This window comes from Delphinapterus leucas, chromosome 4, assembly GCF_059928025.1.
Source record: "Delphinapterus leucas isolate spDelLeu-1000000601 "Yukka" chromosome 4, BTC_Dleu_Yukka2, whole genome shotgun sequence".
In the NCBI taxonomy this organism is placed as follows: Eukaryota; Metazoa; Chordata; class Mammalia; order Artiodactyla; family Monodontidae; genus Delphinapterus; species Delphinapterus leucas.
Genome location: NC_143132.1, coordinates 95,389,039 through 95,404,242, shown reverse-complemented (window position 1 = coordinate 95,404,242; position 15,204 = coordinate 95,389,039). Strand labels below are relative to the sequence as shown.

The 15,204-nt window shown below is 40.9% G+C and overlaps 1 protein-coding gene across 6 annotated transcripts in view; it reads right to left on the bottom strand.

Moving 5' to 3' along the window:
* Positions 1-15,204, bottom strand: part of TNIK (TRAF2 and NCK interacting kinase) — a 410,885-nt gene that overhangs the window by 45,509 nt on the left and 350,172 nt on the right. For all 6 annotated transcript variants that reach the window (XM_089910873.1, XM_089910872.1, XM_022572342.2 and 3 more), the window contains 3 exons: positions 11,188-11,427; positions 8,655-8,761; positions 1,930-2,093 (listed from right to left, as the gene is read on the bottom strand). In XM_089910873.1, coding sequence (XP_089766999.1) covers positions 1,930-2,093; positions 8,655-8,761; positions 11,188-11,427 — 511 coding nt within the window. The remainder of the gene's footprint in view (positions 1-1,929; positions 2,094-8,654; positions 8,762-11,187; positions 11,428-15,204) is intronic.

Below are 15,204 nucleotides of genomic sequence, written 5' to 3'. Positions count from 1 at the left end.
GACACCTCATTCACTTAGGCAAATCCTCAAGCACATCCGTGAAAAATCAGTAAATGTTCAGGCAAACAAAATCAGCCATACGCATTTAGTCTTATAACCTGGAGGTCACTGGTAATTATATGAAAAACTAGCCAGCACCGCCATTTACTGAGCATTAATTCTGTGTCAGGCTTAGTGCTAAACGCTTTCTATGTCAATTGTCTCGTTGAATCCTTGCTCCAACCCAATGACGTGGCACTGTTTTCCTGTACGACAGTTGAACACAGAGAGATGACACCACTAGCCTAAGGTTACACTGAAGTTATGTGCAGAGCTGGGATTCTGTATGATTTCTCAAAGTCCTATTCTCAATTATTATACTAAACCAGCCTCTGAGTTAGCATCCTATGTTTGATTTCTTCCTTTACCACTTACCCATCAGGATAAGTTTTTCTGATGAACTGTTGTAGAAAAAAATAGAAACCTGTTTTATTTGGAGGAACGATTTTTAAATGGGGGGAGGAAAGGGGAGTTGTCTAGGGTGAGGGCAGGAAGGAGAGTGCTGGTGATAAAGCGGAAGTGCCCTAGAATAGAGGTCATAGAGCAAGGGCTGGGGGAGGGCTGCCTGACAGCTACAAGTGAAGAGCATCCCTCCGATTTATGAACTTATAGGTAGAGAAGAAGCAATCTAAGGTGGGAGAGATTCTTTTGTTTGGTTTCAAAGTGGTCTTTCCTGGGTAGGGATACACCAGGGATATGAGTGCTTTTAACCCAGGAAAACTAAAGGCCAAAGGAAAGAAGATAAGAATTAAACCTGAACCAGATCAGAGAATTAAAATGGTATACCTAAGTTTGGTTTTCTTTAGCATTTGCTCTAACTAAGCAAATTAAGTTGCTTATGAATAGAAAAAAGGTAAGGGAATGGCAGTTTTCCAAAGTAAGTAACTTTATATCTGGATCAAGGCAACAAAAGTATACATAGCTCTGGGTGGTGCCACTGATGTCAGAAGACTGCACACAGGGGCAGCCACAGGCCAGTTCCTATCCCAATTCATAGACACAAGCATTGCATGTCTGACATCGACCTTTCCAAAATGTACATACATTTGAGTTTACTCAAAGAAATATTAGGAGGTAAAGTATAATTGTGTCTAATGAAGAGGCTAAGAGAGAATAAAGAACTGGTGATTTTCATTAGGCAGAGTAATTTATAAGTGTTTTCCAAATTGCACTTAAAAAAAATCCCGGTCTTTATTACTTGGAGGCCAAATTATCTTCTGAAGAAGGTTATGCAGAAAGAGTACATTTTGATTAGCTATAAACAATAGGTTATCATGTATAATTAGCCGGACACATTAATGTTTTTCACAAGCTTCCTCATTAATGAAAACTAAGCAATGAAGAATGACTTGAATTAAATGGTCAGAGAGGCTAATTTTTACCTCTCTAATAGGAAAAACTAGAAGAGTCAAGTGTACTTTTTAAGTCATAGATTTTATATCTTCTCTCAAGTGTATATTTATTCTACATTAGCCTTTATTAACTTTCCCTTTGAAAAATACCTTGTATTCTGAACACAGTTGACACAAGGGGAAGAGGATACTTGGGGGTCCATGAAACTCTAACCAATCAATCAAATGGAAATGGAAATGCAGGTGACTGATGACTACATTTTCAAGTAAGACCAATATTCTGTGACCTCCCTGGAGAACAATGGTGTCTGCAATTAGAAAGCATTTAGTCCACACTGACGTCACACATATAACTGGGGATGGTGGTACACTCCCCTAAGGAGACTGAGGCTGAGAGGAGTTAAGCGGCTCTTTAGCATCACACAGTGGTGGCCACGCCAGGACCAGAAGTCCTAGAAGTCAGGAAGTAATCTGGTTCCTTGTGCATGGCTCTCCTCCTCAGGGAATGCTGTCCTGGGAAGGTAGGGGAAAGCGTTACCTCGAACCCTGGTCCGTTCGCTGGATCCTGCTTGTGACCCAGGTTGAGAGCCTCCTTGGGAGCTGGGCTGGGAGCTAGGGGTGCTGGAGCTGGAGGAACTGCCACTGCTGGTCCTCTGCAAGGGGCTCTCCACGATGGGCTCAGTTCTCCGGAGGTCAGGGTTGCTGCATGGACAGCAGAGCACAGAGGTTACACCCTCAAGACCTTGCCACTGGTAGACACAAGCATAGCCCAGTCCCATCCCCAGTACAAAGGAGTAAAGAGAGTACCTATATGACCTTGCATTACAGGGGTCAATGGTAATGACAGTCATGCTATCCTCTGTGGAGCTCCTGGCCAGATTCTGCATCTGGACGGGAAGAACTCTTGACCCAACTCCTGGGTCATCACACCAAACGTATTAGCTCTGAAATGGCGAATCTTCAAAGGAGGCTTTCTTTTAAACCCTTTTCCTATTCTCATTGTAAAACACTTGAAAATATTACAAGATAAAAATAAGGAAGCAATGCATGCAACCTCTGAATCAAGAGATATTCAACTATATTTTACTGGATGGAATATTATCTTCTAGTCTTTTTTCTTTTGTATGTATGGAAGCACATTGTATATTCAATTTTGTGTCTTGCTTTTTTTCCCCTTTAGACTGCATTGAGAGCAGCTTCTTATGCTTCTAAAAACAATAATAGCTGCATAGTATTCCATTATATAGATAAATGAGTTCAACCATTCTTCTATTGTTAGGTGCTTCCAATACATTGCTATTATACATAACAGTGAAATAACCATCTAGATGCATACAAATATTCACAATCACATCTCTCCTAGAACTGGAATTCTTGGGTGGAAGGGCATGAACTTAGGTATGTATGTGCACATATATATGTATGTGAATGTATAAACATACTGCCAGTTTTCACTGAAGTGTATGAGATGATCCGTCTCACTGAATTCTTACCAGGCTTTATTATGAACAGCTAACGAATTTGTAAAAAATTGTTTCTTGTTGCTTTAGTGCAGTTTTTAAAAATTAAGTGAAGTAAGTCAGAAAGAGAAAAACAAATACCATATGCTAATACATATATATGGAATAAAAAAAAAATGTTCTGAAGAACCTGGGGCAGGACAGGAATAAAGACGCAGATGTAAAGAACGGACTTGAGGGCATGAGGAGGGGAAAGCTGGGACGAAGTGAGAGAGTGGCATGGACATACATACACTACCAAATGTAAAATAGATAGCTAGTGGGAAGCAGCTGCATAGCACAGGGAGAGCAACTCGGTCCTTTGTGACCACCTAGAGGGGTGGGATAGGGAGGGTGGGAGGGAGATACGAGAGGGAGGAGATATGGGGATATATGTATATGTATAGCTGATTCACTTTGTTATACAGCAGAAACTAACACAACATTGTAAAGCAATTATACTCCAATAAAGATGTTATTAAAAAAATGTAATTCTATGCTTTCCTTTTGCTCTGCCCATTTCAGGAGTATTAAGTGGGTAACAGGTACCCTGCACTGTGTTGGGTGTCAGATGCTTCAGGTATAAATGTGAAAATAATATGGTCCCTTCCCTTGAGACACTTGCAGTTTGGTCTGTTAAAATCTGGCCACAAAGTGGCATCATTAAAGCAGCAACTAAAGCAAATAATTTTTTTCTGAAAACACAACAGTGTTGCTTTGCAGTAACGTATTTGGCGAAAATATTTGGTCGAGATGCAAAAATTCTTAAATATTGGGTTATTGGAAGACATGGCTGGTGGTCTTGGAAACAAGTGAAAATAAAATATGTCCTTATAATTTATTAATTTTGATCATACAAATGTAGAATTTATGACAATATTCATCTCTTAAATTTTTTATGGTAAAGGGGTTGCTAAGTCAACCTAACAGTAAAACTGGCTGCAGACGTGAGTGTTGGTAAACTTAAGGAAAACTTTAAAAATTCTTGATATTTTTATGACACTCCTTTGAGTAGTAATTATTTTTGTGAAAACTGGTAGCATTTAATTGATTGAAATAGATTTGGATCCATAATGGAGATACCCTCCCTCCTGTTTGGAGAATACCTAAAATGATAAATGTGTGATACTTCTGCAATATGCCACCTTTCAAATTTTTCTTTTTTTTTTTCAAAAAGAAACAATCCTATCTCCTTTCATCCCCAAATAATGAATTCTTCCCCACTGCCCTCTTTCATTAAACAGTAGTGGTCAAGAATTATTTATGTATAATTAATAAATTCTAAAAGTATTTTTTCTAAAAATTATATTACGGGTCAAGGGTGATGGGCATACTAAGGTTTCTTGGTGGTTGCTCTCATTTTGTGGAGATGTAATGTAGTGTTCTTTGTATGAAAAAAAAAAATCTACGAAGAGAATACAGTTCAGTGAGTTCTGAGTATTTTGCCTGGCAGCTGTGGTGTGGTAGCAGGATCCAGCTCTTTGCTCGAATACAGCACTCCTTTGATCATTTAACCAAAACCTTTCTATTAAATACCTGCTTTGTGAGACCAGTGGACCAGTTTGAGGGATGGAGGAGAGTACAGGTCACAGGGCAGACAGTCAAGGTACAACATAGTCCTAGAGGTGAGACACGTGCGGTGGAGACAACAGACAGCAAGGCAAAACTCCATATGCTGTGCGGCATCTGCAAATGGTGTTGGAGTTTACGAAACAAGGCGTGCAGCCTGGAGTGGTCAACAGTGGTGTCAGGAAGGAGACAGGACTTGATTAGGCTTCAGAGGGGTGGGGGAAGAGTGAGAGCAGACATCGACTGGGGTTTTCCTGGGGCTTGTTGATGCAGAGAGGACGCCACCCTGACTGGGGACCAAGTCTGCGTTCGGAGACCCCGGAAGAGGGGGTCGTCAGAAGAAATGGGTGGTTTATGCAACAATGGCCTTAAAGTCTGGCAGAGGACACGGGCCTCCAGGGCCGGCTTATGAATGGCTGGTCAGGACGGAGGCAGGCTGACCAGATAGGAGGCTGCTGCCACGTTAGATGATAAGGCCCAGGCCAGGGCTGTCCTGGCATAAAAGAGTGGCCTGGGCATCAGCAGAACCAGCGGGATGAGCCTGCATCTCTGACTGGGGCTCAAGGGCCTCTTTCAGTGTGAAGTTAATTGGATCCCATGGGCATTAAATCCCTGACCTGGGCCTTGTTAGTACAAGTCCCCCTCCAACTGGAGCTAACCAGTGTGGGTGCTGATCTTAATAGGGTGCTATTTTTGCTGCTGGAGTCTGAAAGAAGTGTTTAGTGTCTAGGTAACCACACATAGAAAGAGGGAAACCTTTAAAATGCTTTTCTACCTTATTTGCTCTTTTGGTAAAATATGAGTGTTTTGAGAAAATGTCACACTGTTCATATTTTTCTCTTCCTTATTATGTTGTAATTTAGTCTGGCCTAGGGGCCAAGGGGGTTGAGATAAATGCTCTTAGCGGGGATCAATTTCAGAAGAATTCCATGAAATAACAGATTTCCCTTGTTCATATACTAACTGAGCCTACTGAGATCCAAATGCGTAAAAACTTGAAAACATTCATATAGATTTCTTTAAATGTTAACTTTTAGCTCAGACGTTTGCCATCCTGCAGAGAATGCTGTTTGGTCTATAAAACACACAGTAAAGTGAAAATTATTCCATTTACTTGAGTCATAGAAAAAAGTCAAAACAGAAAATTAGGATTACAAAGTGATTTCTTGGCCCAAATACTAGGGCCAAGTCTATAATTAACTGGCTGCCCACCAAAATTCATTTTACTTTGTTCTTTGATGACACAGCAAATGAGAACAAACAAGCCATAAGAAGACAGGTTTGGGATGGGATGGAGAATTATTTTTTGAAATTAAGCATTTAGTCATTGGGTTTTGACTGGGTGTTATTGGATTAATTTAAATCTCTTCATACTCTGAATGTACTTGTTTAATCAAATTTTAATGTGCTTTAAAAGAACACATGAATCAAAGTTAAATGTTAAAGTGCATGGAAGGTTTTAAAACAGAAATTTAAAAAATGAACAAATCAAATCATGATTTAAACTCAACTGTTCACCTTGACATTTAAGGCAGTATAAGGCATTTGGGAGTCTATACAGTATTGCAAAGGGCAAAATATTTAAAAGCAACCCTTTTTTTTTATGGCTTTATGGATGGGCAGTTGTCTGACAAATGGTACAAAAAGAACTATGAGGACTTTATTAGAACCGATAGAAAGTAAGACAGTCTCTATGTTCAGTAACAGCCTCCCTCCCACTCCGCTCCCACCACCCGTGAATCACATCTCCCATTGTCTGTGCCCCTGTGTATTTCCTTTACACACTGACTCTGGGCTTGGCCATGTGACTTGTGGTTGCCAGTGGGACATCAGTAAAGATGACAGAAGCAAAGGCTTCAAAAGTGCTTGTGTATTGGGGCTTTCCCTCTTGGGATGCTGTCCTGAAATCACCAAATAGCCAAGAAGCCCAGGATGAAAGACCACGTGAAGGTACAGCTGGCCTATCAGCTCAGTGCAGCTGCAGAAGCAAGCCCAGGTGAGACCAGTGGAACAACTTTGCAGCCAACCCACAGAATCGTGAGCAATAATAAATTGTTACTATCTCAGGCCACTATGTCTTGGCACGCTTTATTATGCAACAAAGGTGAACTAAAGCCATCTCTAGCACAGTAAATATTCCAAATCCTAAAACGTTTTAAAATGCAATCCAATCTAGAGTTGCAAAGTCTGATTCACATTTTTTTTGCAGTACGTGTGCCTCTCACTGTTGTGGCCTCTCCTGTTGCGGAGCACAGGCTCCGGACGCGCAGGCTCAGCGGCCATGGCTCACGGGCCCAGCCGCTCCGCGGCATGTGGGATCTTCCCGGACCGGGGCACGAACCCGTGTCCCCTGCATCGGCAGGCAGACTCTCAACCACCGCGCCACCAGGGAAGCCCTGATCCACATCTTAAATGCTGGTCACTTAGAGATACGTGACAGCAAGGAACAGGCTTGTTGGGCAGATTGTTCCACAAGGCAGAGATAGGGATTCTCCATCTTCCCCCTCCCCTGCAATGCCTCTGACTTTCACTGCAGGTAAATAATCATTACCTCTTAGCTCACTTCCTCTCTACCTTTTCTGTAAGCAGAAAAACATTGTCTTCACAAGGTCTGCATTCTTTGTAAAAAGTACAATGTTTAAGAGGTTCCAAGGGAAAAGCACATGTTTTGCAAACCACTGACCATCAAACACCAGTTATCTTAGGGCCTTAATATCATTAAAATAACATTTCAGAGGGAACAAAGAGCTGCTTTTTATTTGGCTATAGAATGACAGTTCTCTTTCTTTTTGGTTGAGAGAGGGAAAAAGATTTAAAGTTGAAATGATGCTTGATCTATAGCAACTAAACTTCTAAACAACTGATCTAATGAACACAGCCTTGAAGGCAGGGCTCCAATGAGCAAGAAGCACTGATAATTGGGGGCTTATCACCGCTCGAAGAGGGGGACTGATAAAGTTCAGGTCGGCAATCCAGGCTAACATTCCTTTGGCTCCCTGGTCACAGTCCGCTCCAGGCTTCCTCAGCTGCTCCCAGCACCAGCTCAGCGTGAACCTGACGAGTCACTGGACAAAAACTGCTCGTTGGCAACTCTACTCAGACGAGCTAGCTTCTTTGCCCTCAAGGGATGGATGTTTTTAGTGCAGTTCCATCTTATTTATGGACTGACCCCTTCCTAAGGCTTTTCATGTGAAGAGGAAAATGAAAGCTTTATGATCAAAAGCATTCCATATTTTAGGATCTGTACAAATAGTCATAACCTTCATTTTCAGTCTCTCCTTCTCTTTGACTAGCAAGAGTGCTCTCATGAACACAATGAAGACGGATAAAACAGCCTGCCCAAGTTCCTTTTTATAGTCTCAGCAGAGGCCATTTGCTATTTCAGTTGATCCTAAAAAGGAGTGTACTCTTCATGAAATATCTGAGGGAAGCTTGATGGACTACAGCAGCAAACAGCATCTGTTACCACATAAAATCTGCTCAGATACTGTAAGGATATTGTTTATTTTCCAGCTTCTTCGCTTGAGCACTTGACACCAACCAGTAGGTGGACGCAACTTCCTGATTGTAGGAATATACAGGGTCGGTAGAAAATTCTAGGAGAGCACAAGAGCAACGGTGGGAGCATCACTGTATTTCAGTGATGCTCCTTAATGCCAGAGGTGATTTCCTCATGAGAACTAGTTCTTCTGTAATTTGCCGAACTAGGGAAGTTCTGCAGCTGGTGGCTACAGCATTTCTATGGCAATTACTGTCTCAATAGCTCCCACGGCACATTTCTTGGCCTGATGCTAAAACCAACTCAGATCAGGCCATTTTGCTGGGCTGGCTTCACGAAATGGTCTCTGAAGTAACGGTCAGGGGCGCTGCACCCAGACTTCTATTTGCAGTCTTACTCCCATGTTTAAAAAACTGCCAAGTAAGGTAAACCTGGTTGGATTCTGGACTGATTCATTCGTTGACCCTGTGATTCATTGACTCGTTCATTCAAGAGCCCTCACTGTACACTGATTTCTGTGAAAGGCTACTGAAGAAATAAAAGACATGTGTCTGGTCCACCAAAGCTTACAGTCTGGGTGGCCAGCCAACATGCCTCTGAAGTGAAAAAAGAACAGAGACATTTTTTAAGGAAAGCAACAATGACAATGGTAGGTGGGGACTTCTCCCTTCAACTTACCCATCTTCCTTCCCTTACCTTGCTCTGATGGGTTGAGATCCTAGTCTGGGTCCCAGAGCACTACCATTTCCAGGAGAATTCTTTCTCGCTAATGCTGGGGATATAGAAGTTGTTCTTTGAGGCACCTGAAAGAAAACCAGAATTCAGAGATATTTTCCATAAAATAGCTTCCACAGGGTTCCACGTGAAAAGCAAGCTACTCCTTTCCTAAGATCTGCCAGGAGATACAGAACTATCAGAAACAGGAAAGAAACATCTTGCATTTCTCAAAGAAATAGTTAACTCCCTAAACAAAATCAAACGAAAGGCCATGAGGCACATTTCAGCCACCATTAGGGAGTACAAAGTGCTCAATTTGAAAAACAAATTTAGAAACAGACCAAGTGGATTATTTTGATTCACTGGGCTAAAATAATTGATTCCCTTCATTTGCACAAGAGTGGTAGATATCAGAAATTTCTCTGGGGTATCATTAACTCAGCTGATCATTGGAAATTGCATCTGACGAGACATCCAGATAAACCGAGTTCCATTTTTAACTCACAATACAACTGATAAACAGGTAAGGAAATTATGAAGTCTGGTGAGAAATTAGGGTATCAGGCTAGAACTTGGGACATAAGCCACATGTTAGTGAGCTCAGAAAAACTACTGCAATAGATCCTGAACGGTTCTACTTCCTAATCAACTTGCAATTTCTAATTAAAAACAAACCGCCAACACTGAACTTTGGAAGGTCAATTTGCAAACGTGATACAAAACAGGACTAATACTGAAAATACTGGAAGGTCTTCAAAAAACTATGTGAATACCAGTCAGACTGTGAGGTACGGTAGGAAAACGTACCATTACCTTATCTGTCAAGGGCCTAAGGTAGAATTCATGTATGCCTCATGTTAGGAGACATTTTCTAATGAAATCAAATACTGGTAAGTGCACCAAAGGGGTCCAACATGAGGGGAGAGTAGAGGAAAAACTTACTTTATGAAAAGTGACTAGGAAATGAAAATGTACATCTCCTGTGACAGCTGGCTGGGCTAAACATTCATAAGGTGCTTGAACTTGTACTTATTTTTGGAGGCCCTTTCAAAGTAGGTTTATGTTTTGCACTAGGTATTTTTAAATTATGCTTTGCTTTAATATTCTGTTTAGTATATTAAATGATATTTAACACGAATACGGATCTTATTGGCTATGACAATACATTTTAAGATAAAGGCCTAGAAAGATGAGTCAGTGAAGTGAAGCAGAATAACTGAATCAGTGTTCCCACCTGCTCAAATTAAATATTACTCTCACTAGTTCTCCTTTTGCACTTGGTCAACTGAAACAGTTGTAGAGAGAGACAGTCTAATGAATTATTAAAACCTAAAATCTTTGTATTGATCTAAATTTACCCTCCCAGAGTTATAAGTGTGTGCCTGCGTGTTTTTAGAGAGTGGACCAATAACGTCAAATGCTTCCCCAGCTCTCCTGTCTGCTCCTCTGCCCATCCTATTCTCTAGATTGAACTTTGCTCCATAAATAACCTTTTCTGATGGCATCTCTGCTTCCACAAGATGAGAACAACAACAAAAGAGCCATTATCAGCTAATTTCACTTTCAAAATAATAGAAATCCTGGTATAATATCCTTCTGAGAGGAAAAATATTTGAAAATCATTGGGTAAAAAGGTCTTATTTTTTTCTGGAATCAACAATGGCATCGATTTCTGGAAATTGTGGGACATTCCATTTGTCATAGCTCCTATGCTGAGCTCAGGAGAAAGGGGAATCCTGAACCGGGAAGAATCTGATGCAAACATTTCTACAGTATTTTGATGTTTCCAGGTTGTCTGTAGTGAGATGCATGGCCACGTTTTAGGACATTTTTTGGAATGTACAACAACTTGGTATAGGCAGAAACAAAACAAATGAAACCAAACCAGTGGAATGGCTGGTCATTTTACCCTAGAGTTTAATCCTCAGTAATCAATTAAGGCTGGAATTAAATCACAACCTGGCCTAGAAGGAGCTTTCCTTAAGTGGAGCCAACTAAAATATTCTAAGAGCATTACTATCTTCTGAACATTTGAAACCTGTTTTCACTTTGGGTTATTAAAAATAGGAATAAAAAAATTCCTTACTTTTTAATCTGGAAATTTTAAATTTGTCTAGACATAGATTAAGTCATCGATGAAAACATCCATATTATTCTATTGCTTAAGATGGATAGTTAAAAGAACAGTTTGGAACGCTTGGGGTTGCGAGTTCTAATTCTGGATACAGGATATATGCTTCCAAGTCATTCAGTCTACCTGAGCCTCCATTTCTTTGGGGAAAACGGAGATCAGAAATGATAAGCGACAATCCAATTCTTAGCTTGGGAATGAGGAGGGACCAAAACAAACGCAAGAAGGGACGGTACTTTGGTGCCAGATTCTTCAATACTATGAATGGTCTGGAACAGGGGTAATAACAATGATAACAGTAATAGTAATAGTAATAATAATAATAATAACAAACAATGATGACAATGATGGTGATGTCGATAAAAACCCCAGTAATATTACCTTTGGTGGAATGTCTTCTTCCTGTCGTAACCAAGAGCTTCGGTCAAACTTCTCAATGCGAGTGGGGAGAGGCGGGTTTTCAGAGGTGGGATCCGAGTTCTGGCGCGGCATCTCCACACGGTGAGAGCTCACGTTCAGAGCCTCCTGAAACCCAGAGAGGCCCTTCGTGGGCTGCTCGTGCACCGACTGGGAGGCGGTCAAGGCAGGTCCCTGGGATTTCACAGCTACCAGATGTGGGATCTAAGCATCAAACCAACATCACAGCAGTGTTATTAGAAGAAAAAGCAGATCAGCTAGGACCTCACTCAGGGGAAGGGAAAATAAAATTTTAGGGAGAAAGAACCAGAGTACACAGAGCCCACCACCATTCTCTGCAGCATGCTTTTCAAAGCCCCCCCGAATTTCCCATTTAGAGCTGGAGGGCTTGACCAGGGTTCCTGGCAAAGAGTTAAATGATTGACTTGGGACTGCTAAGAAGTCAGTGAAATAAGTGTCATGATAATGATTTTTAGTGAACATTTATTGAGCAGCAATACAATATATTTACAAGCACTTCTCTCCTAATGTCACAAACTTCCTCCTTTCAACCTCCTCACTTTGACTTCAGGGAGTGCTCTGTGAAACAAGAATTGCTCTGAACATCTTACTTCTTGTGAACTCACTAAATCGACCATGAGACGGACACAATTATTTTCCTCATGAGAATGTAAGGATTAGAGAGGGGAAGTAGCAAGCTAGATTTCACAGTTAATACGTGCCAGAGCCTGGATTATAACCCACACATATGCTTGATTGTAGTTCCGGTATTGTAACCCCACAGCCTAACTGCTACACTATCCTGCTTTCTGGTGAACTGGATCTTACCAGCTAGGATATTATATAACTCTCGAGACCAGGACGTTTCTTTTAGAGTTGTGGTAAGTCTCATAATTTGGCATGTGTTGATGTTGTTCATGCAGGGAAGAAATGTAGTCTTTAGGCAGAAGGGTGGCTTTTTAAGACAAATCATGGAACATCTAGAGTTCAGAGTACCCTTTACCATTAGCACTGTTCACACGTCATTGTGCTCACGTGAGCCTGAGTCCCCCTCCATCACATAGGTAAAGCTCCTCAGAGACAAGAGCCATGTCTGACCTCCTATCTCTGAGTCTAGCACCGGGCCTGGCATGTGAAGGTGCTCAGTCAATCTTGGCTGGGAAAACATCTAGAGTACTTTCTAAATTAAACTGCTAATCCCACAAACATTAATCTAGTATCTGCTTTGTACAAGAGACCTACCAGACCCTCTTTGGATTGAAATCTCAGTGCCCAGACTGCTGGGGAGCATCTCTATAGCCCTCCTCCACCAGCCTGGCCCCGTTCCTCTTGCCCTTGAGGTCTTATCCCTGGAGCAGCCCTGCCCCAGCCTCTTCAGACTATCCTGGGTCTGAAACCTGCAATGTTATTCATTATGGTTCAGAGGCAATTCTCAAAGTCCAGTTCAATGGAATGTTATGCTTCAACCAGAATAGAACTGTAACCAATCAAATTTATATTAAGGGTAAATATCATTAAATATATTAAGTATTAATATGAAAACAAAGCCTATCTTACAAATATGTAGTACATGCACCCCAATGTTCATAGCAGCACTGTTTACAACAGCCAAGACATGGAAGCAACTTAAATGTCCATCGACAAAGGAATCGATAAAGAAGATGTGGTACATATATACAATGGAATATTACTCAGCCATAAAAAGGAATGAAATATTGCCATTTGCAGCAACACGGATGGACCCAGAGATTATCATACAAAGTGAAGTAAGTCAGAAAGAAAAAAAGACAAATACAATAAAGTAGAATTTTATGTGGAATCTAAAATATGACAAAAATGAACTTATCTATGAAATAGACTCACAGACATTGAGAACAGATTTGTGGTTGCCAAGGCGGAGGGGGGTGGGGAAGGAACGTGTTGGGAGTTTGAGATTAACAGATGCGAACTATCATGTATAGAATGGATAAACAACAAGGTCCTACTGTATAGCACAGGGAACTATATTCAGTATCCTGTGATAAACCATAATGGAAAAGAATATGAAAAAGGATATAATATGTTTATGTTTAACTGAATCACTTTGCTGTAAAACAGAAACTAACACAACATTGTAAATCAACTATACTTCAATAAAATAAATTTTAAAAAATGTAGTACAAAACACAAACCTACTTTAAAAGAGCCCCCAAAATACAAACAAAAATTGAAGCTCCTAAAGAATGTTTAATCCAATTAGCTGTCACAGGGTATCTACATTTTCATTTCCTACTCACTTCAATAGAGTTTCATAAGTTTTCCCTCTACTTCCCCCTTTTACAGGGCAATAGTATCCTAAAAGGTCAAAGTTAGGGGCTTTTTAAAGAGGAAGTTTGTGTGTTAAAAGAGAAGTTTCTATAAAAATGTACCCCATGGACAAACCTCTTAGATAGCCTCATCCACCACAGGGCAGACAGCAGAAGCAAGAAGAACTACAATCCTGCAGCCTGTGGAACAAAAACCACATTCACAGAAAGACAGACAAGATGAAAAGGCAGAGGGCTATGTACCAGATGAAGGAACAGGACAAAATCCCAGAAAAACAACTAAATGAAGTGGAGATAGGCAACCTTCCAGAAAAAGAATTCAGAATAATGATAGTGAAGATGATCCAGGACCTCATCCTGGAAAAAGAATGGAGGCAAAGATTAAGAAGATGCAAGAAATGTTTAACAAAGACCTAGAAGAATTAAAGAACAAACAAACAGAGATGAACAATACAATAACTGAAGTGAAAACTACATTAGAAGGAATCAATAGCAGAATAACTGAAGCAGAAGAATGGATAAGTGACCTGGAAGACAGAATGGTGGAATTCACTGCTGTGGAACAGAATAAAGAAAAAAGAATGAAAAGAAATGAAGACAGCCTAAGAGACCTCTGGGACAACATTAAACGCAACAACATTCGCATCATAGGGGTCCCAGAAGGAGAAGAGAGAGAGCAAGGATGCGAGCAAATATTTGAAGAGATTATAGTTGAAAACTTCCCTAACATGGGAAAGGAAATAGCCACCCAAGTCCAGGAAGTGCAGGATAAACCCATACAGGATAAACCCAAGGAGAAACACACTAAGACACACAGTAATCAAATTGGCAAAAATTAAAGACAAAGAAAATTAATGAAAGCAGCAAGGGAAAAACGAAAAATAACATACAAGGGAACTCCCATAAGGTTAACAGCTGATTTCTCAGCAGAAACTCTACAAGCCAGAAGGGAGTGGCATGACATATTTAAAGTGATGAAAGGGAAGAAACTACAACCAAGATTACTCTACCTGGCAAGGATCTCACTCAGATTCAAGGGCAAAATCAAAAGCTTTACAGAGAAGCAAAATCTAAGAGAATTCAGCACCACCGAACCAGCTCTACAACAAATGCTAAAGGAACTTCTCTAAGAGAGAAACATGAGAGAAGAAAAGGACCTATAAAAACAAACCCAAAACAATTAAGAAAATGGTGATAGGAACATACACATTGATAATTACTTTAAACATGAATGGATTAAATGTTCCAACCAAAAGACACAGGCTCGGTTGAGTGGATACAAAAGCAAGACCAATATATATGCTGTTTGCAAGAGACCCACTTCAGACCTAGGGACACATACAGACTGAAAGTGAGGGGATGGAAAAAGATATTCAATGCAAATGGAAATCAAAAGAAAGCTGGAGTAGGAATACTCATAGCAGATAAAATAGACTTTAAAATAAAGAATGTTACAAGAGGGCTTCCCTGGTGGCGCAGTGGTTGAGAGTCCGCCTGCTGATGCAGGGGACACGGGTTTGTGCCCCGGTCCGGGAAGATCCCACATGCCGCGGAGCAGCTGGGCCCGTGAGCCATGGCCGCTGAGCCTGCGCGTCCGGAGCCTGTGCTCCGCAACGGGAGAGGCCACAACAGTGAGAGGCCCATGTACCGCAAAAAAAAAAAAAAAGAATGTTAC